General features: G+C 36.2%; 2 protein-coding genes across 6 annotated transcripts in view; both read left to right on the top strand.

The window, feature by feature from the left end:
- The first annotated feature begins 5,369 nt into the window (after positions 1 to 5,369).
- On the top strand, positions 5,370 to 13,534 carry svopl (SVOP-like). The gene is made up of 16 exons (XM_067390946.1): positions 5,370 to 5,633; positions 7,845 to 8,016; positions 8,129 to 8,229; positions 8,328 to 8,426; positions 8,690 to 8,761; positions 8,853 to 8,977; positions 9,433 to 9,496; positions 9,901 to 10,026; positions 10,122 to 10,250; positions 11,707 to 11,780; positions 12,009 to 12,205; positions 12,306 to 12,417; positions 12,663 to 12,744; positions 13,027 to 13,116; positions 13,232 to 13,345; positions 13,456 to 13,534. Exons 2-16 carry the CDS (start codon positions 7,884 to 7,886, stop codon positions 13,465 to 13,467), a joined length of 1,530 nt encoding a protein of 509 aa, XP_067247047.1. The 5' UTR covers positions 5,370 to 5,633; positions 7,845 to 7,883; the 3' UTR covers positions 13,468 to 13,534.
- A 1,912-nt stretch (positions 13,535 to 15,446) lies between these two features.
- mical3b (microtubule associated monooxygenase, calponin and LIM domain containing 3b) overlaps positions 15,447 to 27,313 on the top strand; it is a 30,848-nt gene continuing 18,981 nt past the window's right edge. For 4 of the 5 annotated variants that reach the window (XM_067391686.1, XM_067391687.1, XM_067391685.1 and 1 more), the window contains exons 1-12: positions 15,496 to 15,750; positions 19,469 to 19,794; positions 19,893 to 20,100; positions 21,135 to 21,248; positions 21,324 to 21,425; positions 23,669 to 23,824; positions 24,019 to 24,119; positions 24,202 to 24,459; positions 25,488 to 25,603; positions 25,701 to 25,827; positions 25,902 to 25,986; positions 26,070 to 26,217. In XM_067391686.1, coding sequence (XP_067247787.1) covers positions 19,534 to 19,794; positions 19,893 to 20,100; positions 21,135 to 21,248; positions 21,324 to 21,425; positions 23,669 to 23,824; positions 24,019 to 24,119; positions 24,202 to 24,459; positions 25,488 to 25,603; positions 25,701 to 25,827; positions 25,902 to 25,986; positions 26,070 to 26,217 — 1,676 coding nt within the window. In that variant the 5' untranslated portion in view covers positions 15,496 to 15,750; positions 19,469 to 19,533. Of the gene's footprint in view, positions 15,751 to 19,468; positions 19,795 to 19,892; positions 20,101 to 21,134; positions 21,249 to 21,323; positions 21,426 to 23,605; positions 23,825 to 24,018; positions 24,120 to 24,201; positions 24,460 to 25,487; positions 25,604 to 25,700; positions 25,828 to 25,901; positions 25,987 to 26,069; positions 26,218 to 27,313 lie in introns of those variants that run through there. The other variant, XM_067391689.1, reaches the window with a different exon arrangement.

Genomic DNA, 27,313 nt, shown 5'->3' with positions numbered 1-27,313 from the left:
GAAAGACCATCCCAAAACCCCAGTCCCGATGTACCACATAAACAACCTCACAAATCCCAACACAGCTCAATGGCTGAGAAACTGCTTTCCTCAAAACCCAAACCAAAATCTTCAAATTCAAGTACGGCTGGTCTGTTACATATGAAGAAGTACTAGCAATCATCCATTCTTGTATTGGCAGGAAAAATCCACAATTGAAATTTCACTGCTGACATGCAGAAAATACACTTAAATACTGTCTCCTATAATTCACAAAGAAAAAACTTACCCTAAACCTCATGTCCAGACTGTTTAGAAAAATAGACAAAGTTGCCCCATATTCAGACTCTCAATTTGCATGCTGAGAGCTGTGAACCTTCGAGACTTAGTGCTGACTGTTGCTAATGTGAAAATCACTCCCATTCAGTTCCATGTCTCTCAAAGTGCTTCCTTCAAATGGGTCATCTTCGTGTCTCCGGACTTCCTCTGGTGCTAAAAACCATTTCTGGGCTCTGCCACAATACCACAAATCAGCCCTGATCAAAAACTCTGAAGTGGCGTTCTTTTATCTTTTTCTTTTTTTCCCGCTGTCCAGTTCTGTCCATTTATTCAAGACGGCTTATCAAACGGAAACATGCTCTGTTCCACAACCTAGTGAGCTGCCCAGAAAAACGTAGCCAACATAATTATTTCCTTTATAAGATACCTTATGAAGTTTCAGCCAAATTATAAGGCAGAAGAAGGCAAACCCACAAGCATGGTGGACGAGGCAAGAGAAATGTCCATTATAAAGTTAGATTTCATTTGATAATGTTTATAAAAACTATAAATTAATTATTTTACCCAACATTTGCGAGTTCTCTGTATTTTTATATTTATTATAGTGTCATGCCATTAGCTTAGAAAAATGCTAACGTCAAAGACAAGGCAAGAGAAATGTCGGTTATAAAGTTACATTTCATTCAATAATGTTGGGTAAAATAATAGATTTTAACTTATGAACGTTATCGGATGAAATATTACTTTATAACCAACATTTCCCTTGCCGTCTAGACCTTAACCAAAGACTTTGCTTTAATGTTAGCATGTTGATACACTAACTGCGTGATACTCTAATAAGAATAAAAATACACAAAATCTATTATTTTTCCCAACATTTATGAGTTCTGTGTATTTTTATACTTATTCGTATCACACAGTTAGCTTAGCAACATGTTAACATTAAACTCGAATGATTGAAATCAGTTGCAAATCGAGTGTGTTCCAAATGAGCCACTTATGAAGCTCCATGATAATTGGGATGCTGCCCATGTAGGCAGTGCGGCAGCTCACTAGGCTTTGGAGCAGAGCCATAGTCTGTCAAGGTCTTCAGGTCTTGCCTTACATTTGAGCTTTGAGTACTTCAGACTCTGCAGGGGAGGGAAACGGATTTAGTTGGGATTGTGAACAGTGAAGTTACTCTGCTGCATACTTTTGAGCCAGCCCACATGTGGAGATGATCGACAGGCGGCCTCAGTTGCCGACCAGCATGGTTCCCATGCCGATAACATCATATTACTTTGTCCAACCTGTCTGCATCTGAGGATAGGTATCAAAGCAAACATTCACGATGCCCGTGTGTATTCTTTTGAGCTCTTTTTGCCACTGGGTTATGAATGTTGGCTGTCCAATCAGTTCAGTGTCTTTGTAAAGTATGGCTGAGGTAGTTTCTCAGATATTAATTTTGCACATTTTCTCATCTTTGCACATTCATATCATAGTGATAATGGAAGTCAGTCAGTTAAAGAGTTTATTGTGGAAAAGAGAGACTATACAGTTACTATATAAATATATAAAGAAAGATATGAGTTCATATTCTATACAAATATATATATTGCATATTAATGTATCAACTCATTGAGCACAATCTGATTATATGTTAGATTCTATGTTAAACATATTAGATTGTATTTATTTTTTATTGTTATGAAACGTATTGAAGATGTGGGAAAAGTGTTGCTATGGGACATTTAAAAAAAAAAGACCAAATCACTGTTGAGGCATATAGTTCCTTTAGCTTCGTAATTCGGTCTCAATGTATTTTCATGTATATGGTCATGTGGATTTGCACAGAGGTATTGTAAAGATTCCTTTAAGGAAATGTGTTGAGGTTAAAGGCCTTGTTCTGTATTTCGTTTTAATTCTCTGTCCTATTTTTCCTCTCTTTATTTTTTATCTTTTCTCCTCGGTTCCCACACTCATGGAGAATAAAGTGGCTTCAAAAAAGGTCACGGAAAAAACATCAAAATTTCTGGAATTAATATAATATTTTCTAGATTTCAGGGTACATCATATATATCTAGTAAATATTTCATTATCTCGAAATTGGGAGTGCAATAAAAATCCGTATCCAATAATCATGGCTATAATCAATAATGAACTAATTGAATGTCATAAAATGTATTGGCCAAAAGGTGTGGAAACCCTGTCTGTCTTTTTAGTTTTCTTTTCTCTCCTTAATACCTGGCTTTTCTTACATCTAGACTTTTCCTTTCTTCATTCTTTCTTTATTTCTATCAATCATGTAGACTCCTGGCAGGCCTTAAATTGGTGCGCATGTGAAGTGATGGGTTATGCTTTATTTCTTCCTTGTTTATTTTGTGTGATTATGTCTTGATGGGCATGCAAATAGTCTTTAAAAATATTGAAAAATACTACAAACAAGCTTGATAGAATTTAGCCTACTTTGAAAGACTAATATGTAATGGTTCATTAGACAAAAAACCTATGGTCAAAGCACAGAAAAACCATCCTGATCATCGAAGAAAGAAAAAAAAAAAAGAAATTTTCAGTATTTTGTCATTTTTAAACCTGAATAATATTTTTGAAAGTATTTGAAAATCAATATTTATGACTAAAATATATCTCATAGAAAGAGTATTAATGTGTAAATGGACATTTCTCCATATTTAAATATTCAGTATGTAGTCCACAGTTGACCAGTATGAGGCAAACATCATTGGTAGACGCCCCCTTTCCCACTGTGCAAAGACCAACTGGGATTTTTTTATTTTCTTTCATTTCTTTTATAATTTCAATTTTGCAGATTCCCTAATGAGAAGTGTACGCATATAAAAGACTAAGTTGTGAATAAGTGTTATATTTACAGTCAGTTGATTAACATGGTGCTATACTCAATACACTCTGTGTGTGTGCATGTGCGTCTGTGTGCGTGTGTGTGTGTGTGTGTGTGCGTGTGCGTGTGTGTGTGTGCGCGCAATAGTATACCTGTCCCTATGTCGGTGCCATAGAGGATGTTCTAGGAATGTAAACTAAATCTTACAGAAAGTTCCTTTTTTGATTAATTTAAACTACCTGAAATCTAACAACATTTATCATCTTTTTTTGTTGAAGATGCTAACACCATCTTTGTGATCCTATCATGGAGGTATATATGTATATTTCTCTCATTCTGTCTTGTTTCTTTCTCTCTTGGTCTCTGCGAACTGCATCCCAGTATTTGATGTTTAATGTCTCTATATTGTCGTGTAAATTAAATAATAAACAATGTGCCGTCAGTTATGTCTCTTTTGTGTCAGTGCTGGGTGGTGAACGTGATTTCACCAAGTACAACATGTTCCTGGATCAACATTCCAATCAACCAATCAGATTTGAGGGACAAGTTTACCATTAATGTCAAGTTTAGGCTTACAACCTGGGTTAGGTGCTTCTACAACAGTGTTATTCAACTATCATTTCCCTCTGATTTTAGGGATAAGTTACGGGTAGGGTTAGGTTTAGGGGTTGGGAAAAGGTTAGGACTAATTTTTGGATAGGAATGTTGTTCCAGGATCAACAGGAACATGTTACTTGGCAAAATTACGGTGACCCATTAGTTGACTACATTAGTTAAAATGAACATTTTCTAATACATTATTAAAATCTTGTTAAAGGGATAGTGAAATGAAAATTTGATGTTTATCTGCTTACCCCCAGGGCATCCAAGATGTAGATGACTTTTTTTCTTCAGTCGAACGCAAATTATGATTTTTAACTGCAACCGCTGCCGTCTGTCAGTCAAATAATAGCAGTGATTGGGAACTTGAACAATAAGAGTCGAAAAAACTTCCATAGACAAATCCAAATTAAACCCTGCGGCTCGTGACGACACATTAATGTCCTAAGACACGAAATGATTGGTTTGTGCGAGAAACCGAACAGTATTTATATCATTTTTTACCTCTAATACACCACTATGTCCAACTTCGTTCAGCTTCCGGCTAGTGAGGTCGGATTGCGCTCTGATAACGGAAGTGATGTCTCGCGCTCATTGAAGTATATGGGCGAGACATCACTTCCGTCATCACAACGCGTTTTTTGACCTCACTAACAGGAAGCTGAACGAAGTTGGACATAGTGGTGTATTAGAGGTAAAAAATTATATAAATAATGTTCGGTTTCTCGCACAAACCAATCGTTTCGTGTCTTAGGACATTAATGTGTCGTCACGAGCCGCAGGTTTTAATTTTGATTTGTCTAAGCAAGTTTTATTTACTGTTATAGTTGAAGTTCCCATCTACTGCTATTATTTGACTGACAGACGGCAGCGGTTTCAGTTAAAAATCATAATTTGCGTTCGACTGAAGAAAAAAAGTCATCTACATCTTGGATGCCCTGGGGGTAAGCAGATAAACATCAAATTTTCATTTTTGGGTGAACTATCCCTTTAACATCATTAATTATAACAGTGAATAAGCAGTGATTTGTTTACTTTTCTGTATCCACATTAATTTAACATTTAATTCAATAAGAGTATGCCCCCAAAATGTATGTCTGAGACTTGCCTACCTAAATAGAGAACTTTCTCAAATGTCAAGAAAGTAACCTAAAAGCTTTCATCGAATTTAGTAAGCAAATGGGACCTTTTGTTAACCGGTTGAACGGATTCGTTGAAAAGATTCGACTCAAAATTAGGATTCATTCACTAGCCTATTAACTAAAGTCGCCATTCAGGATATTTTGGCCACGTCTCCTCTTGCCTAACAGGTCCGCACAATTATAATTGTTTCCTTTGAAAAGAATGTAGGCCTATGTACACTACAAACATGTCACACGATTTGTTTACAAGATATAGGTCAGCATAAAGGAGGGCAGCTGAAAAACCTGTTTGTCCGCTTAGCTGCGTCCACTCTCGATAAACTCCCAAATAATCCGTTCAGTATAGAGAAAAGTAACACGATCTTGGGTGTGTTCTTTGCAAAAGAGAGTCATGGCCCTTTAAAAGCTAAGCCGAACCCTTACACGCTGAGGTTTGTGACGTTGTTTACCTGTCGGCAGGTGTATGTGTGCGGGTGTTGTTACTGCGGGAGAGGTTGATGCGGCATCTTTTCAAAGGGAGTTTTAACATTTCAGAGTAAAGAATCAGGATTATACAATCGAAGTAGGTAGGGTTTTATAGTTTAGAAATCTCCTGGACCCATGTTTATCAGCGTTTTGCGAGACTGATTTGCATAAATCGCTGAAAGGTCTGAGCTCAACATACGGGAAATTCTTGAGTAGCTGCCTGTCGGTGAAATACAGTATCAAAAAAGTGTCAGTCGGGTTGAGATGCGATGGGAAAAACTTCCAAGATTGACCAAGATTCGTGTTTGATGAACTCATCATTCGATGTTACAGTAAGATTTTTTATTTTGTATTTTATTATGCTCACATATAGCCTACGTTTTGAATAAATAAAATAGGCTGCTGTGTGTAATGTTATTTTAACATTACACACTAGAGCACTTTCAAAAATATAAGGTATCAAGTGGTCATACCATGTTATTGAATTATAAACTTATTCATATACCATGTTATTTGTTTAATGATCAAAAGATAGCCTACATAATAGAATGGTATTATCATGATATGTGTCCAGAAACATGGTGTAGGCCTATGTCCAAAAAAAAGGTGATTACCATGGTTCCATGTCTAAAAGCGTGGTAAATTACCCAAAATAGCATAGTTTTATCATGGTATTTGTCAAAAAAAAATCATAGTATTACCATAGTACCATGTCCGAAAGCATGGTAAATTACCCAAAAAACATGGTATTATCATTGTATTTGTCAAAAAGATCATGGTGTTATCATGGTACCATGTCCAAAAGCATGGTAAATTACCCAAAAAGCATGGTATTATCATTGTATTTGTCAATAAATTATGGTATTACCATGGTACCATGTCCAAAAGCATGGTAAATTACCCAAAAAAGCATAGTTTTATCATGGTATTTGTCAAAAAAATCATGGTGTTATCATGGTATCATGTCCAAAAGCATGGTAAATTACCCAAAAAGCATGGCATTATCATTGTGTTTGTCAAAAAATCATGGTGTTATCATGGTACCATGTCCAAAAGCATGGTAAATTACCCAAAAAGCGTGGTATTATCATGGTATTTGTCAAAAAGATCATGGTGTTATCATAGTACCATGTCCAAAAGCATGGTAAATTACCCAAAAAGCATGGTATTATCATTGTATTTGTCAATAAATTATGGTATTACCATGGTACCATGTCCAAAAGCATGGTAAATTACCCAAAAAAGCATAGTTTTATCATGGTATTTGTCAAAAAAATCATGGTGTTATCATGGTATCATGTCCAAAAGCATGGTAAATTACACAAAAAAGCATAGTTTTATCATGGTATTTGTCAAAAAAATCATGGTGTTATCATGGTATCATGTCCAAAAGCATGGTAAATTACCCAAAAAGCATGGCATTATCATTGTGTTTGTCAAAAAAATCATGGTGTTATCATGGTACCATGTCCAAAAGCATGGTAAATTACTCAAAAAGCATGGCATTATCATTGTATTTGTCAAAAAATCATGGTGCTATCATGGTACCATGTCCTAAGGCATGGTAAATTAACCAAAAAGCATAGTATTATCATGTTACCATGTCCAAAAGCATGGTAAATTACCCAAAAAGCATGGTATTATCATTGTATTTGTCAATAAATTATGGTATTACCATGGTACCATGTCCTAAAGCATGGTAAATTGCCCAAAAAAGCTTAGTTTTATCATGGTATTTGTCAAAAAAATCATGGTGTTATCATGGTATCATGTCCAAAAGCATGGTAAATTACCCAAAAAGCATGGCATTATCATTGTGTTTGTCAAAAAATCATGGTGTTATCATGGTACCATGTCCAAAAGCATGGTAAATTACCCAAAAAGCGTGGTATTATCATTGTATTTGTCAAAAAAATCATGGTATTACCATGGTACCATGTCCTAAGGCATGGTAAATTACCCAAAAAGCATAGTATTATCATGTTACCATGTCCAAAAGCATAGTAAATTACCCAAAAAGCATGGTATTATCATGGTATTTGTCAAAAAAATCATGGTGTTATCATGGTACCATGTCCAAAAGCATGGTAAATTACTCAAAAAGCATGGCATTATCATTGTATTTGTCAAAAAATCATGGTGCTATCATGGTACCATGTCCTAAGGCATGGTAAATTAACCAAAAAGCATAGTATTATCATGTTACCATGTCCAAAAGCATGGTAAATTACCCAAAAAAGCTTAGTTTTATCATGGTATTTGTCAAAAAAATCATGGTGTTACCATGGTACCATGTCCTAAAGCATGGTAAATTACCCAAAAAAGCTTAGTTTTATCATGGTATTTGTCAAAAAAATCATGGTGTTATCATGGTATCATGTCCAAAAGCATGGTAAATTACCCAAAAAGCATGGTATTATCATGGTATTTGTCAAAAAATCATGGTGTTATCATGGTACCATGTCCAAAACATGGTATTCATCTGTTGCTTTTAGGTTTTTGCCTTGTTATTGTTAACATACATTTTTATCCAAACTTTTCAGTGCCTACGATTCAGGAAATAAGCCGATTTTTCAGAGAGGATGGCATTAAAGCGATCGTCTTCCATGAAGACCGAGCTGGTCAGTGCCATTCAGCTTCAGGAATTGGAGCTGGAGGAAGAGATCAACACCAGTAGCAGCAATAACACACATGCTGAACCTGCCGAGGCCAAAAGTGAGGAGCACACAAACAAAACAGCTTACACAAAGCAGATACCTTAATACTTTCAGCAGATACGTTAGTAGCTTCCAGTCATATAATAATCGATGGGGATTTTGATTTTTAGCCCACACAGAACCGAAATGCTACACCGTTGAGGAGGCTGTGGAGAGCATCGGCTTTGGACGCTTCCATATTCTGCTTTTTGTCATCATGGGTAGTGCCAATGTAAGACAAATGTGTGTGTTTGTCTCTGTAATTCATTAACTAGCATACTGTGTTTTTACAGCTTACATGTTTCAATGCTGATGTGTATGTGTGTGTAGATAGTGGAGGCAATGGAGATCATGTTGTTGGCTGTGGTTTCTCCTGAGATCCGCTGTGAATGGCGTCTAGAGGATTGGCAGGTGGCCCTTGTCTCCACGGTGAGGAGCTCATCCAATCAGAGCCCTTTATTTTGTTTTTCTTTTGAAGTTTGACAGGAATGGAATGTTGCAGTGCGAGATGCACAAATGTGCCTATCCGACCAGTTTGGTTGATCTTTTTGTATCTCATTGAAGGTACTTCCTTCTATGCCAGATTTATATGCAAAGGAAAACTTGGTGATTTTGTTGTTGTTGTTGTTGTTGTGCAATTCAGAAATTATCATTAAAGGACTTATTTTGTTTGTGTATGTGTATGGTTGTAGATGGTGTTCCTGGGTTTTATGATATTTGGGGTCCTCAGTGGCTATGTTGCTGACAAATATGGACGTTGGAAGGTCAGACGATATTTCGTTTAATCCATAAGTGGTATATTATGTTTTTAGGGTGAATTAGATTTTAGGGAATAACATGTGTTTGTGTGCACAGGTGGTATTTGGTGGCTTTATATGGGCTTCATATTTTTCTATGCTCACGTCATTCTCTCCATCGTACGGCTGGTTCATCTTCCTGCGCTGTATGGTGGGCTGCGGTGTTGCAGCCACATCTCAAGGGTGAGGTTATGCAAAACATACTGTACGCACATACTTTCAATACACACAAACCAGGAAATGTCAAGGAATTTTGTTTAAATAGTGTTTTTCAGGTCTGGAAAGTATACATTTATACACGTATACACATTTTTCTAAATATGCTTAACTGAAAAATATTTCAAAAATATCGCTCTTTGTTAGACAATGTCTTGCTTGCGAGCCAAATTGTTCTTCTGAGTCATTTCTTTTCAGTTGGCCAAACTGGTTCACAAATATGTTTGAATGATTCATTATGAAGTCTCTCTGAATCAAAATACTTTTTAAACCTTGATCCAGTAATCTGGAACAACTGGAAAGGGCATGGAAATTCGTTGGTCATAAATTGTGGGAACCTTGATTTTTCCAGTATACATAAAAACATGAATTCAAATGCATTGACTTACTCTCCAAAACTCTCTACTATTTTCTTTCTAAAGGTTTGTTTTGAAGACCGAATTCATCCCATCTAAATACAGAGCATCCCTGCTGCCTCTTGCCTCAGTGAGTGTCAAATGGAAAATTATTATAATAACTTTATTTTTCTATAGCACATTTAAAGGGTTAGTTCACCCAAAAATGAAAATTCTGTCATTAATTACTCACCCTCATGTCCCTCAGAAAATTTGGACTAAACCACTCAATTCATATGGATTAGTTTTACTATCTCTTTATGAACTTTTTGAAGCGTCAAAATGTCAATTGTGTAGCTGTCAATGGAGGGACAGAAAGCTCTCAGAAAATGATCTTCATTTGTGTTCAGAAGATGAACGGGTTTGGAACGACATGAGGGTGAGTAATTAATGACAAAATTCTCAATTTTGGGTGAACTAACTGTTTAAAAGAGCTTCTCAAAGTGCTTTTTATAATTGTTTGACCTGCAACTTGGAAACCTTGTTGGTTGACAGATTTTCTGGATGCTGGGATCTATGCTTATTATCATTCTCGGTATGACGGTGGTGCCCACGATGGGCTGGCGTTGGATGATCCGTTTTTCCATCATTCCCAGCATCTTACTCATTGGTCTCTTCTTGGTGAGTTTTGTTTAAATGGTGTTGAAACATGCTGAAGGAAATGGAAGCAGGTGTTTGTCTTTTACTCACTCGCTCACTCTTTTCCTTTGTCTTAGTTTATTCCAGAGTCTGCACGGTTTCAGGTCTCAGCAGGTAACATACAAGGAGCCATGTCTACACTTAATTGGATCGCTAGGATGAATGGCGCCACCCTACCAGAAGGAGAACTACGGGAATCTGAAGTGGTGTGTATGAAGAGTTCCTTTTTCTTTATTTGAGTAATTTATGACTTTAACAGAGTTTCAATAAAGCAGTAAGCTAAAGTAAATAACATGTATTTCAATCATTTTATAATGCCTGATATAATTTTAAGCTCCTCAGGAGTAATATCATACTGTATATAGTAAGTGTGCACTAATATAAAAAATTTAGACCAAAACCGATTGGAATAGAGTGTTGTTACTAGGGCTGGGTGATATATCGCATGCGATTGTCACGCGCATTTCGTCAGTAAAGCCGGTTCCCTGATTACCACTAAATCGGCATCACCTGCTTTCAAATGGAGCGCCATTTAATAGACAGAACCGTAGATCACTAGCAAACTACGCAATATTGCGTTCATTATCGCAGATGAATCGCCTTCGATAATGAGCACGATATTTTGTGGCTTGTCAGTGAACTACGGCTCTGTCTATTAAATGCTGCTCCATTTGAAAGCAGGTGATAGCGATTTAGCGGCAATCAGGGAACCGGCTTTACTGACGAAATGCGCGTGATAATCGCATGCGATATATATCGCCCAGCCCTAGTTGTTACGCCGTACTGCTCCAAAAACGAGGACACTGGATTTGCACAAAAGATTAACATGACTGCTCATGCTAGTCGATGAGTTGAATCAACTCCACAGCAACTACATAAATTAATCCACTAACCATTCAGAAACGTCCAGTTCCTGAGTCTCTCCATCAGTGTCTGACTCCGGTTTGAACACTGTAAGGCTGAACACCGTTACTGACAATCCTCATTTTGGCTGCGTGAGATTTTCCAGCTTTGTTGGTGTTGAGTATCTGAAACGCAAGCTGTTAAAGCTCCGCCTTCTCTGGAAAGCGGGCGGGAGCAGCAGCTCATTTGCATTTAAAGGGACATGCACAAAAATGGCGTGTTTTTGAACACCCAAATAGGGGCAAATTTGACAAGCTATAATAAATGATCTGTGAGGTATTGAGATGGAACTTCACAGACACATTCTGGGGACACCAGAGTGTTCTATTACATCTCAAAAGGGGCAATTAAGGTTTCCTTTAAAATTCTAAATAAATTACAAATAAAATACTTAAAATTAGAAAAGTTTTAAATGGTACAAGTTAACTTAGGCATCACGACATAATCTATAGTATGAAAAATGGATATTCATTTTAAGATTTGATAAAGATTACTTTTTAACAGTGTTATTACGTTAGTTGTTTTTAATGATTAACTTTAAGTGAGTGTTAGAACCTAAATGCAAAAATAGTGAAAATGAGCATGCACAATTAAATATATAATATTTACAGATACTGATGAATAAAAAAATCAACCAGTAACTGATATGTTGTGCATTCTTAATATTTTGAATCCTATACAGATGTATATCATATATACTTCTTTATGTATCGGTGTAAACTTCCCATAAGTGCAATTGACAGTACTGTTTATATTCAGACAGAAAGAGGAAATGCAATCACTCTGATCAGCCCGGCCTTTAGAAGAACATCATTATTGTTGTGGTACTCATGGTAATGTTAACTCATTTCCCTTTGGTTTGTGTGTGTGTGTGTGTGTGTGTGTGTGTGTGTGTGTGTGTGTGTGTGTGTGTGTGTGTGTGTGTGTGTGTGTGTGTGTGTGTGTGTGTGTGTGTGTGTGTGTGTGTGTGTGTGTGTGTGTATGTAATCAGCAAATAAATGTTTCCGTTCCTGTGCAGTTTGTATGCTAGACATTTGATATATTGCACTGTTTATGCACAGGTTTGTGGCTTCCTTCTCCTACTACGGCTCCGTCCTGAGCGGCTCTGAGTTACTGGAGAAGAACCTTCTATGTATGACAGATGCCGACCCAGAGCACCAGATCAAACACAACCAGGAGGAGGCGCTGTGTTATTGCATCCCCTATAACATGGCTGATTATCAGACCCTCCTCATCAGCTGTTTGGGCGAGGTGGCACGTGAGTGACCTTTGACCTCTCACTCAACCTAGTTTCACATACTCCGCTTAATCGAACATTAAATGCTGATGTATGTTTTTCCCATGTGTTTCCTCTGCAGTCATCCCCCTCAATATCGGCTTGTTAAATGTATTTGGACGGAAGCCCAGCATGGCCATACTGCTGATGCTGTCTGCCATTTTTTTCATGCTGCTTAATATTTGTACAACACTGTGAGTATATTGAACTCTTGTTCTTTAAAATGATTTAAAATGCTTTTGCAACTAAAATTAAAACCATAAAAAGGCATTATTCTTAATTAAAATACTATTTGAATGCAATGGAAATCATTTTGAATAAAAGTGTCTGCCAAATGCATAAATGTAAAATAAAATAAACTTTATTTGTGGTCCTCTTGTGGCCATGTGTTAGAAGTGCAACTGAAGTAGATGACTGAACTGTATCTGTCCCTGTGCAGGTTTGGTTTCACTATACTGCTGTTCCTTCTCCGCTCAGTGGTTTCCATGAATTTTAATGTGGTCTATATTTACACAGCAGAGGTGAGACCCAACACATGAACACTCCACTTCCTTTTGATGTCTTAAAGGGATAGTTCACCCCAAAATGAAATTTCTGTCATAAATTACTCACCCTCATGTCATTTCAATATATCCAAAATATCCATTTTATATCCAATATACAAGTCTTATGGATTTGAAATGACATGAGGGTGAGTTGCCTAATTGTTGACTGAATTTTAATTTCTTTGTGAATGAAACCTGTAAAAGAAGAGTTATTATTATATTAAAAATTAAAGTGTAATGATTGGTGTGTGTTTGCAGGTTTATCCCACATCCGTGCGCTCAATCGGAATGGGCTTTTGCACATCCTTCAGTCGAATTGGAGGAATGATCGCACCTTTCATTGCACAGGTGCTGTATCTGTTTGACTTTGCATGTGTGTGTGTCTAAATAAACATCTGTGTTCACTTTGTGTGTTTAACCCAATTGATTTATACAAAGATAACATTGTGTTTGCATGTGTCAGGTGTTAATGTCTAGGTCTGTGATTTTGGCCCTGTCACCGTTCGCCACAGCGTGTGTGATTTGTGCGGTGGGAGTGGTTTTAATGCCCATTGAGACCAGAGGACGAGCATTACTGGTAAGCATCTTCACAACTCTCAAATCAACTTTTTACTGAGGTCAAATTGAGATGATTTTGTTTTGCTTTCATACAGTTTAACAATTTTTGTTTTTTTCCCACCATTTCAGCAAGATGCCTGAAATACACCTAAATGGAGATGAAGGAAATTGCACTTTTGTAATAAAACATGATCTCATATTAAAGCTGAAACCGTTTTGTAATGAATTTTGCTGTCTGTGTTGTGTTCTTCATGAATAATTATTGCAAAATCTGTTTTTTCTGTGTTAAAGGTGCCCTAGAATAAAAATGTAATTTACCTTGGCATAGTTAAATAACAAGAGTTCAGTACATGGAAAAGACATACAGTGTCTCAAACTCCATTGTTTCCTCCTTCTTATATAAATCTCATTTGTTTAAAAGACCTCCGAAGAACAGGCGAATCTCAACATAACACTGACTGTTACTTAACAGTCGGGATCATTAATATGTACACCCCAATATTTGCATATGTCAGCCCATGTTTAAGGCATTAGACAAGGGCAGCCAGTATTAACGTCTGGATCTGTGCACAGCTGAATCATCAGACTAGGTAAGCAAGCAAGAACAATCGCGAAAAATGGCAGATGGAGCGATAATAACTGACATGATCCCTGATTACATTATTTTTAGTGATATTTGTAAATTGTCTATCTAAATGTTGTTGCTAATGTACTGTTAAATGTGGTTAAAGTTACCATCGTTTCTTACTGTATTCACGGAGACGAGAGCCGTCGCTATTTTCATTATTAAACACTTGCAGTCTGTATAATGCATAAACACAACTTCATTCTTTATAAATCTCTCCAACAGTGTGTAATGTTAGCTTTAGCCACGGAGCATAGCTTCAAACTTATTCAGAATCAATGTAAACATCCAAATAAATACTATACTCCCATAATCCGATGCATGCATGTAGCATGCATGACGAACACTTTGTAAAGATCCACTTTGAGGGTTATATTAGCTGTGTGAACTTTGTTTATGCAATGATAGAGTCCAGAGCTCGGGAGGGGGCGGAGAGCGCAAGCAATTAAAGGGGCCGTAGCCTGAATCAGCACATTTCTAATTATGCCCCAAAATAGGCAGTTAAAAATATTAAAAAAAAAAAAAAAAAAAGGGTATTTTGAGCTGAGTTCGTTCCAATTGGTGTTTAGATGGTAGTTCATCCTGATAGGTGCTTATGGTAGTTCGTTCCAATGGGTGTTTAGATGGTAGTTCGTTCTGATAGGTGTTTAGATCTCAGAGGTTTTTAGATTGTAGTTGATTCTGAGAGGTCCTTTGAGCTGACAAGATTTGCTTTTTTACATCCATAATTAAGATGGTAATTCATTCTGAGAGTTATTTAGATGGTAGTTTGTTGATGGTAGAGGTGTTTGAGCTGAAAGATATGCTTTCCCTGTTTTTACATCCTTTATTAAGGTGGTAGTTGGACCTGTTATATTAATGTATTTATGTATTTTGTTAAATGTATTATTTGTTTATTTAATTTTAATCTCATCAAATGTAATCTATTTAATAGATTACTAATATTTTTATTTCATTTATTTATTTATTTTAATCTTGTTGTTTATTTATTTACTTTTTTGGATAGTTTTTTTAGACTTTCCCATGGATCCTGTCACTCTATTGTGGCTCCCTATAGGGGTCCATACAGACAAACTGAAAGACAACATTTTTTTTTTTTTTTTTTCCATTCTAAATTAGGGTCTTCAATTCAAAATGCAAAAAAACAACCACTTGAGGGAGACATTCCACTCATTTTGTGTTCAGCAAAGATCAAGTAGTCACAAGTGTTATAGTTTAAGGTTATGTTCTCCAGATCTCTGTTTTTCTTCCACCTCTCCTCTCTCACCCGCCCTCATCTACGCTCTGTAATCTCTTTAAGAAGCCTCCGTCCCGGGGTAAATCAGATTAGATTTAGGGCTGCTTTCTATAACACACCAACACTAACCACCAGCAGATCCCCTGCAATACTGAATAATGAATCTGTACGATTAACATGCGCTGCCTGGGATATGCGAATCATCTACAGTATGTATGTATGTGTTTCCTGAAAGACAATGTTTGTGTTTGTTGTCTGTTTAAAAGTGTGTGTGTGTGTATAGAGGAGGAGTCAGCATGTGCCTGGTAGCTCCTTCCTCTGACCTTGGTTACATAGAGATGGAGAGAGAAAGAGGACAGAGTGTGTGTGCATGAGTGTGTGTGTGTGTGTGTGTGTGAAGTGGTGGAGCTAATTCCTGCACTGCAGCTGTGTATATGACACCAGAGTTAATGTGGCTCCAACAGCTCTAGATCCACTTGGGAACTTGCCAGAGAGAAACAGAGCGAGAGAAGAGGAAGGAAAGCATGTCAGCAGCATGTGCACGCCACAGAGAAGCAGCACGGTAAGTATCACTTGCTAGTGTCGAATTGAATGTGTTTGTGTGTGTGTGTCACTCCGGTGCAGCAGTGTTGATGCTTTGTGACAGTCTGATTCAGATGCTCAGTATGATATGGAAAGAGCTGAAAAAGCATATGACTGCAGCTGATGGATAGTCATTCATGGTACATGCTTGCATGGTAACACTTTGACTCTACTGTATGTACTTAATGATTAGCTTTATAGTTTCATTAATATGTGCATATGCTGTTTTAGTTTCACGGTGTAATCAATGTCTGAATGGCTGACTACAGGAAAAACTGTGATCGATCCTCTTTCTGCAGCACTTTCCTTGCTCTCTGTAATCCTCTGCTCTCAATCGGCACAGCAGTCAATCAGAGACATTTGGGAGGAGAGAGAGGGGAATAAGGATATTGATACAAGTCATTCATTTTAATGATGATGCTCCAGGGTTTTGCCCTCCATTTATGGTGGACGTGATCATGTGTGGATGATGTCCAATGCAGTGGAATTTTCATTTTGAGAGTTTGCATGAAAATGCTTGTGTTGGATATTCTTTGCTTAAAGGGATAAAGCATGTGAAAATTAAAATTCTGTCATCATTTATGCACCCTCAAACCTGTTTGACTTTCTTTTTATCCGTGGAGCACAAAAGGAGACGTTTAGCAGAATGTTCACGCTGCTCGGAGACCAAGTTATGTCAAGCTACAAAAATGACAAAAAAAAATACCATAAAAGTGGACTTGTGTGTCATCTGAAGTCATAAAAAAGTTTTGCATGAGGAACAGACTAAAGACCAAAATTTAATTTTTATGATTTGAATATGTACATATTGAAATGTGGGACTTTACAAGCAGTTATAAATCTTGAGAACAAATTAATTTCGCATCATTAATGTCAAACCTGGTGTCTTGATGTTACAGAGCCCCTAAAGGGACATGGTGGTGGGACAAAATATGAGATGGGAGGAAAATATATATGTTTAAAAACTTTTGTGTTCCCCTGAGAAACTTTGCTTTCGCAAATGCAGTTTCTTGGGGGAACGCAAAACATTTGTGAAAGTATGCAAAAGCATTGACATATTATTTTCCCTCCCATCCCCCAATAACCATGTCCCTTTAGGGACTCAATATGATGTGGTAAATGAGGTGGAAGATTATTACTGTAAAACAACTTAAAGGATTAGTTCACTTTAAAATAAAAATTACCCCAAGATTTACTCACCCTCATGCCATCCTAGGTGTATATGAATTTCTTTCTTTCTGATGAACACAATCAGAGTTATATTAATAAATATCCGGACACATCCAAGCTTCATAATGGCAGTGAACGAGACCAACAAGTATGAAGCTCAAGAAAGTGCATCCACGGCTCCGGGCGATTAATAAAAGTTTTCTGAAGTGAAGTGATGCATTTGTGTGAGAAAAATATCCATATTTAACAAGTTATAAAGCAAAATATCTAGCTTTCACCAGACCGCCTTCCGTATTCATAAAGGAATACCAATAAGTCATATACACATAGGATGGCTTGAGGGTGAGTAAATCTTGGGGTAATTTTCATTTTAAAGTGAACTAATCCTTTAAATTTTGCTCTTAATATAAGCTATATGACATCAGGAAACTTAGAATATAAGTTTAGGATCCTTTTATTGTGCTTTTTGTCATTTTGAGAGCTTGATAGTTCCTGGGCACCATTCAGTTTTGTGACAGACTTTCCATTTTTGAGTTAGCACAGTCATTAAAGCTCATAGTTTAAAGATTAGATTGACAGTCAACTTTTCGAACCCATAATTCCGACCCCATGTACCTCTAAAGGTCCCCCATTTTTCAGATACTGTATCAAGACACAGATGTGCACAGATTATACTGTCATACATTTAAAAGATAAGTGAGCACAAGAAGGAAAGAAAATCAGCCATTGAAATTATTTGGACACCAAAGTCACACATAAATAATATGCTTATCATTGCATATAATTACGAGATATCAAATCAGGCGTCATCTGCAAACTCATTTAATGAGTCATTCTTATGTAGGCGCTTAGAGGTCAAACTATTTATCCAGGCTGGATTGCAGAGCTGAATAGTAGTGCTGAAGTCAATGCAGCTGCTGTAATCTTTTGTAATGTGTGTAATGAATTGGCTTACTGTCTGTCATTTATTGATGACTCTAAGGAGCACTGCAAACCCTGCCCCTTTTATGTAACAGCCAATCAGAATCAGTGTGGGAGCCACTGACCACTGTACCACTGTATCTATATATATATATATATATATATATATATATATATATATATATATATATATATATATATATATATATATATATATATATATATATATATATATATATATATAATATAACAAATTATTACATATATATACAGTACAGAATTTTTTACTGTATTTTTAATTAAATAAATGTAGCCTTGGTGAGCAGACGAAACTTCTTTTAAAAACATTAAAAATCTTAGTGGTTCCAAACTTTTGGTCTGTACTATATATATATATATATATATATATATATATATATATATATATATATATATATATATATATATATATATATATATATATATATATATATATATATATATATATATATATACAGACCAAAAGTTATATATATATATATATATATATATATATATATATATATATATATATATATATATATAGTACAGACCAAAAGTTTGGAACCACTAAGATTTTTAATGTTTTTAAAAGAAGTTTCGTCTGCTCACCAAGGCTACATTTATTTAATTAAAAATACAGTAAAAAATTCTGTACTGTATATATATGTAATAATTTGTTATATTATGTTATATTATATTATATTATATTATATTATATTATATTATATTATATTATATTATATTATATTATATTATATTATATTTATGAATTATATTATATACCTTGTATTAATTATATTATATTATATTATATTATATTATATTATATTATATTATATTATATTATATTAATTATATTATATTATATTATATTATATTATATTATATTATATTATATTATATTATAAATGTTATATTATAAATGTTTGTATATCCCTGATATAATATAAAAATATATTTAAGATATAGTACAATATACAAATTTACAAAACTGGCGAAATTAAACAACACTTTTTTATTTTTTTACATTAAACATCACTTTTATTTTATATTTACTCAAAATTCAATATTTGAGAACAGAGATTTTGCATTATTTAATTTTTTTGTAGAATATATGACAATAATGATGATCATAAAATTTCAAAATATCAGCTTATTAATCTCTCTGAAACATATATATATAATAATTTGTAGGATAGTGATAAAGTATTGTGTATGTGTGCAGCCCCGGAGAATGAGACAAATGATATTTCAATTTCAATTCAAATAATTTAATTTCAATATAAATATTTATTTTCCTTGAGCATTCTGTTGTATAATCAATGACATACCAATGAGTGTCACTGAGTTGAGGAGCTAATGAGAGACGTGTGTCTGAGTGCAACATGATGTGCAGATGAATAGAGAGATTGAAGAATGTGGCAGAACTTTTGCTGACGCATCTGCTTCACAGCCTATCTACGCAAATTGCTTCTCTTTCTTTTTATCTCCATCAGACCAATAAAGATGAAATTCTCTATTCCCCTCTATTCCAAGTTCATCTCTTCCCTCACCCTGCAGTCCTGGAAATAATTTCTCTTTCTCAGATGTCCTGTGTCTGGTGCGTTCTGGAGATGAGCTGACTCCTGTGCGGGTCTTGTGAGAAGCAGACATGTGGGACGGACGGTCTGAGACGTGTCATGCACATGCCCTGTTCGACGCCTTCGTGCAGGCCGGCACATGTAAGGAGACCCTCAGGGCCTTCCAGGAGCTGTGTGAAGAGCTGAAGCTGCATCCCGTCGGTCAGCCGCAGTTCTACCACACCCTGAGGAGCAGACTGCACTACTGGAAGGCCAAAGCACTGTGGGCCAAACTGGACAAAAGAGCCAGCCAGAAAGAGTACATGAGAGGCCACGCTTGCACCAGCACCACGGTACAAACACAGGGTCACCCGCAATGCATTGCAAGAGAGAGTTCTCTTCACTAGTGTGTCGAAAGGTGATTAACATGTCCGTTTTGTTGTGTGTTCAGTGTCTGATCATAGGTGCAGGTCCGTGTGGACTGCGGACGGCTATAGAGCTGGGATTTCTGGGTGCCAGGGTGGTTCTTGTGGAAAAGCGTGATGCTTTCTCACGGAACAATGTTCTACATCTCTGGCCCTTCACCATTCAGGACCTCCGTGGTTTGGGGGCCAAAAAGTTCTATGGAAAGTTCTGTGCTGGAGCAATAGACCATATCAGTGAGTAAACATAAGATCAAAATTGAATCAAAATTTGATTTACTTCAATTTTTTTACTTTCTTAATACACATTGTGCACAATTTATCAGTGCAAAAGGAAAAAAAATGTTTGTTTTCATAATCCTTTTTAGGCTCTCCATTTAGGCCACTATTTGTCAACGCCCACTTTTTACAATCCAATCAATTTCCAGTGAATCAATAAAAGTCATGACTTTTTTCTCATTATATTAAATGTTACATTAAATGTTTGGATAGCATTTAATGCTCATTAAGATAATTAAAATAAGATTTTCATGTTAATTTGTGCAGGTATTCCTTTAATTTATTGGTATTAATTGATATTTTATATTCAAATAGTATGAAATTTGTATTTCCTTTTTTTATATTTTACATTTAATTAATAAAACTTAAAATATTTAATAAGTAGATTTATATTAAATTTATAATTTATATTTTATATATTCAATAAATGTAGCAAATATAATGTACATTATAATGTTGTGATTCCTAAATTCACTTGTAATATTTATTTTTGTTTTAGACTAAATAGTACAGAAATGTAAAGTTTGTCAAACTAAAAAAAAATTATTTTAAAACTATCAGCCATAAAATAAAATAATTATTAGCTAAACAGTATCATTTTTATATATATCAGAATTTTTATAAAGCTGTAATTTGACTTTGCAAATAAAAATTTTTATTCATATATTTCATAACTAAATTTAGTGAGTTTTACATATCAAATTTAACATAAAATATGCTTTGAAAACTATGCAGTTTCAAAAATAATACAAAGAAGCTGATTAATATGATTTTTTGTAGTGTATTCTGAAAGCATTTTTGATATTCTCATGAATTGATTTTATTGTGTATTTACCCTATTTCTCTACCTTTTTCTCATTATTTATCCTGTTTTAAAGTTATAATTTTAAAGTAGGTTTGAATGGTATTCCATGCTCATGGTATTCAATGCTCAAGATCATTTAAATCACATTTTTATGTTTTATGTTCAACATTTACGTATTTATATGCAGGTATCCGTCAGCTGCAGCTGATGCTTTTGAAGGTGGCCTTGTTATTGGGTGTTGAAGTTCACGTGAATGTGGAGTTCAAACATCTACTGGAACCTCCAGAGAACCAGGAGAAACGTAAGAGATATGTAACAAATTCACCCTAATTTTAAATGCAAATTAATTGACAATTTTCATGTTTGTCCTGTTCAGGTGTTGGCTGGCGAGCAGAAGTCCACCCCAGCTCTCATCCAGTCAGACAGCTGGAGTTTGATGTGGTTATTGGTGCAGACGGCAGAAGAAATACCTTACCAGGTATCTGCAAAAACACTTTAGTCTATTGTACTCACATATTATCCTATCAGAAATGCACCAAACAGATGCATAGTCAGTGGTTAATATAAACCCTTATTGGCCATGATGGCAGTGGGTTCACACCGTTTATAAACTGTAGTTCCTCAGTTTCCTGCTTATTCTTCCCTTTTTTATTCTAACTGAAAAATGTGTGCTGACAGTTTGTACTCTAATTTGTACTTTAGTTTGAGTCATAGGAAATGACGCTACTCATATTGTGGTTAACTAATGACAAAAGCTAAAAAAATCCCACCGCTTTAGGCTTAAGATGTGCAAAGAAATCTAAAAGATGTAGTGGCAAAATATGTGATATATGTGTGATATAGGTAACATATGTATATAAAATACCAAAATAAAAAGCAATTTTATAGTTGATATGTCTTGTTTTTACCATGTATACCATGTTATTACTATATATATATATATATATATATATATATATATATATATATATATATATATATATATATATATATATATATATATATATATATATATATATATATATATATAGAGAGAGAGAGAGAGAGAGAGAGAGAGAGAGACAGACAGAGAGAGAGAGAGAGAGAGAAGTATAACACTTGAGTAAAAAATATCATCTTATGCATCATGAACTGAGGAAAGTGAGGTGACAAGAAGCCTATCACATGCTCTCTGCTTTTCAGTCATGTACTGCATAACAGACAGTTCCTCTTTTCAAATTTTACCCTGCTTTGGACATCTTCATATGACTAATTCATTTTATGGGTTTTTTTAAAGGGGACATATAAGCAAAATGTACTTTTATAAGGTGTTTGCACACAGATGTGTGTCCACAGTATGTGTAAACAACCAGCCTATAAAAATCCACCCACTCCTTTTTTTGTAATCCCCATAAATCATAAACAGTCTCTCTAAACACACAGTTCCAGATTTCTCTCTACTCTTACAAAAGAGCATTGAAGCCCTGCCCATGACTGGTGACAATCTGAATCAACTCCACAGCAACTACATAAATTTATCCAATAACCATTCAGAAACTTCCAGTCAAGTTGTAACTTCTTCTTGAGTTTCTCCATCAGAGTCTGACTCCGGTTTGAACACTGTAAGGCTGAACACCGTTACTAATAGTCGTCATTTTGGCTGCGTGAGATTCTCCAGCTTTGTTGTTGTTGAGTATCTGAAGCGCGAGCTCTTAAAGGGATAGTTCACCCAAAAATGAAAATTTGATGTTTATCTGCTTACCCCCAGTGCATCCAAGATGTAGATGACTTTGTTTCTTCAGTCGATCACAAATGATGATTTTTAACTGCAACCGCTGCCGTCTGTCAGTCAAATAATAGCAGTAGATGGGAACTTCAACTATAACAGTAAATAAAACTTGCTTAGACAAATCAAAATAAAACCCTGCGGCTCGTGACGACACATTAATGTCCTAAGACACGAAACGATCGGTTTGTGAGAGAAACCGAACATTATTTATAGAATTTTTACCTCTAATACACCACTATGTCCAACTTCGTTCAGCTTCCTGTTAGTGAGGTCAAAAAACGCGTTGTGATGACGGAAGTGATGTCTCGCCCATATACTTCAATGAGCGCGAGACATCACTTCCGTTGTCAGAGCGTGATCAGACCTCACTAGCCGGAAGCTGAACGAAGTTGGACATAGTGGTGTATTAGAGGTAAAAAATGATATAAATACTGTTCGGTTTCTCGCACAAACCGATCGTTTCGTGTCTTAGCACATTAATGTGCCGTCACGAGCCGCAGGGTTTCATTTGGATTTGTCTATGGAAGTTTTTTCGACTCTTATTGTTCAAGTTCCCAATCACTGCTATTGTTTGACTGACAGACGGCAGCGGTTGCAGTTAAAAATCATAATTTGCGTTTGACTGAAGAAAAAAAGTCCTCTACATCTTGGATGCCCTGGGGGTAAGCAGATAAACATCAAATTTTCATTTTTGGGTGAACTATCCCTTTAAAACGCCGTCCTCTTCTGGAAAGGGGGCGGGAGCAGCAGCTCATTTGTATTAAAAGGGACACACACAAAAACTGTGTTTTTCTCACAACCCAATAGGGGCAAATTTGACAAGCTATAATAAATTTTCTGTGAGGAATTTTGTGCTGAAACTTCACAGACACATTCTGGGGACACCATAGACTTATATTACATCTTGTGAAAAGGGGCATTATGGGTCCGATTTATACTACTGTGTCCTGTAGGGTTTCGCAGGAAGGAGTTTCGGGGGAAACTGGCTATTGCCGTGACAGCGAATTTCATCAATCGCAACACCACCGCTGAGGCTAAAGTGGAGGAGATCAGCGGTGTCGCCTTCATCTTCAACCAGAGGTTTTTCCAGGACCTCCGGCAAGCTACCGGTACTAAATTATTTCAGTGTAACTATAACATCACCTCAGTTTAAAGATACCAAGACCTTATGTATTGCACTCAACTGCATTTTAAGCAACTAATACATTTTTACACAGTGAGGCACTTTTGTCTTCTCTTATATGAATGAGTTTATCGTGTTTAAGATGATGTAAACATAATGCATATCATCTTTTCTGTGCAGGAATTGATCTTGAGAACATAGTGTATTACAAAGACGACACTCACTACTTTGTAATGACCGCCAAAAAACAAAGCCTTCTGGACAAAGGAGTCATTCTGCATGTGAGTCGTCAATGTTGTGTGCAAGTATCTGCGTATAGTACACACTATTTTGAGTGATTATTCTCTTATATTTGTTTTGCAGGATTATGCTGACACTGAGATGCTGCTGTCCAGGGATAACGTGGACCAGAATGCACTGCTCTCGTACGCCCGTGAAGCAGCTGATTTCTCCACCAATCATCAGCTTCCTACACTGGACTTTGCCATCAACCACTATGGGCAGCCAGATGTGGCCATGTTTGACTTTACCTGCATGTACGCCACTGAGAACGCAGCACTGGTGCGCCAGCGCAGGGGACACCCTCTGCTGGTCGCTCTGGTGGGGGATAGTTTACTAGAGGTGAGAGCGAGAAGAATAAACAGTGAAAACTTTTTTTCTTGTTTTGCAGTTAAATATCCAAAATCTTAACCTTAAAACAAGACAAATTAACCTGAGAGGAAAAATTGTATTAGAAAAACCGCATACAAAACATAACGGTATCTTATCGGTTATCGGCTTCTTTATTGTTTTATTATTTATCGGTATAGTTTTTTACAAAATTGTCTCTACTTCTTCTACCACTTAAAACATTAATAATTTAATGAATAGTTTTATATTAAAATTATAAATAATATTTTAATGTATTCAAATAAATATTGGTATCATATCAGTTATTAGCTTATATCAAAGTTTTTTTATTTATCTATTTTTTTATTGATATTGGATATTTAAATAAGTACAGAATTTTCTTTACTTTTTATATCTACCACTTAAAACATTAATAATTTATTTAATAAAGTATTTAATAAATATAAAAAATAAATAATTATACTTTTTATATATTATACATTATAATGTTTTGATGCCTAAATTCACTTGTATAATTTAAAATGTTTTATTTTTTGTTTTTAGTATTTTATTTTTAATTTATTTATACTAGAATTTTTAAAAAATCAGCATTTTGGAGCATGATATTAATAAATGTTTAATTAAAAGCATCAATAAATAAATAGCATCAATAATTTATTGATTTTTATTCACACTTTATTTATTTATTAACAATTTATTTATTTATTAAATCTATATAGTATAGAATATTAATATTTGGCAAATATTTATTGGCTAAGCGATATCGGGCAGAATTTTTAATATCGGTAGATTTTAACTTAACATATTTCATCACTTATTCATATACTTCAGTGTGTGTTGTGTTATGCTTAAAAATCTACAAATATAAACTATACTTTAAGAATTAGTTAATTGCTTCTCAATTTAATCCTATTTTGAGGATGTTATGAGGAAAATTTGCACATTCTGAAAGGTTTTGTAATATTTTCAGGTGTTGCTGGCTCTGATTTTGTTGATTTTAAACATTTTTTTTCTTAAAGCCATTCTGGCCAATGGGAACAGGAATTGCTCGGGGCTTCCTGGCAGCCATGGACACAGCCTGGATGGTTCGCAGCTGGGGTCAGGGCAACACCCCTTTAGAGGTTCTGGCTGAGAGGTCAGAGCTCAAATGGATCAAAATGAACATTCAGTTTTGACAATGTAGGAATGTTAATTCTCTTCTAATATTGCCCTCTGTTTCTTCCCTATCTCAGAGAGAGCGTATTTCGGTTGCTTCCTCAGACAACACCAGAAAACGTCAGTAAAAACTACAGCCAGTACAGCGTGGATCCTGCTAGCCGCTATCCCAACATAAATGTGCAACTCATCAGCGCTGCTCAGGTTAGAAACATGCAGTCCTAATCGAGTCATAACCAGTGAAGATGATCATGATGATGCTGAAAATGTGTGTACAGGTGCGTCATCTCATAGACACAGGTGAGGGTCCGGTTTTGCACCTTGATGCAGTTAGCTCCCCACACCCGAGACTTACACGGCAAGGTACGTGTGACTTCATATATAACATCTCCCACATATACAGTCATACACAATCTCACATGTTCTCTGTGTGTGTGTGTGTGTAGAGTCAATGGCTCGTTACAGTAAGCTGCTGACCTGGTGTCAGGAGCAGACGCAAGGGTACATGAATGTGTGTGTGACGGACTTCACAACTTCCTGGAGGAGCGGCCTGGCCCTGTGTGCTCTCCTTCACAGATTCAGGCCTGACCTCATGTGAGTCCACACTCTTTAATCTGGGTATGAATTAGGGTTGTGGCGTAGTCATTACAGATAAGGCCTGGTAACCAAGTTTACAAGTTTAATTACATTTGAGCGAGTTAGATAAGGACCAAATTGGCTAGACGATTGGGTCAGAGCATCTCTAAAACTGCAGGTCTTTTGAGGTGTTCCCGGTCTGCAGTGGACAGTATCTATCAAAAGTGGTACAAGGAAGGAACAGTGGTGAACCGGCTACAGGGTCATGGGCGGCCAAGGCTCACTGATGCACATGGGGATCCAACAGACAAGCTACTGTAGCTTAAATTGCTCAAGAAGTAAATGCTGGGTCTGATAGAAAGGTGTCAGAATACACAGTGCATCACAGTTTGTTCTGTATGGAGCTGCATAGCTGCAGACCAGTCAGGATGCCCATGCTGACCCCTGTCCACCGCCGAAAGCGCCAACAGTGGGCACGTGAACATCAGAACTGGACCATGGAGCAGTGGAAGAAGGTGGCTTGGTCTGATGAATCATGTTTTCTTTTACATCACGTGGATGGCTGGGTGCGTGTGCGTCTCTTACCTGGGGAACACATGGCACCAGGATGCACTATGGGAAGAAGGCAAGCCGGCAGAGGCAGTGTGTGATGCTCTTAGGCAATGTTCTGCTGGGAAACCTTGGGTCCTGCCATCCATGTGGATGTTACTTTGACATGCACCACCTACCTAAGCATTGTTGCAGATCATGTACATCCTTTCATGGAAATGGTATTCCCTGGTGGCTGTGGCCTCTTTCGGCAGGATAATGTGCCCTGCCACAAAGCAAAAATGGTTCAGGAATGGTTTGAGGAGCACAACAATGAGTTTAAGGTGTTGACTTGGCCTCCAAATTCCCCAGATCTCAATCCAATCGAGCATCTGTGGGATGTGCTGAACAAACAAGTCCAATCCATGTGTCCCACCTCACAACTTACAGGTCTTAAAGGATCTGCTGCTAACATCTTGGTGCAGATACCACAGCACAACTTCAGGGGTCTAGTGGAGTCCATGCCTCGATGGGTCAGGGCTGTTTTGGCAGCAAAAGGGGACCGACACAATATTAGGAAGGTGGT

The sequence above is a fragment of the Chanodichthys erythropterus genome, chromosome 8 (genome assembly GCF_024489055.1).
Source record: "Chanodichthys erythropterus isolate Z2021 chromosome 8, ASM2448905v1, whole genome shotgun sequence".
NCBI lineage: Eukaryota > Metazoa > Chordata > Actinopteri > Cypriniformes > Xenocyprididae > Chanodichthys > Chanodichthys erythropterus.
The sequence above is the reverse complement of the archived record's forward strand: the minus strand, read 5'-3'. Positions and strand labels throughout refer to the sequence as shown.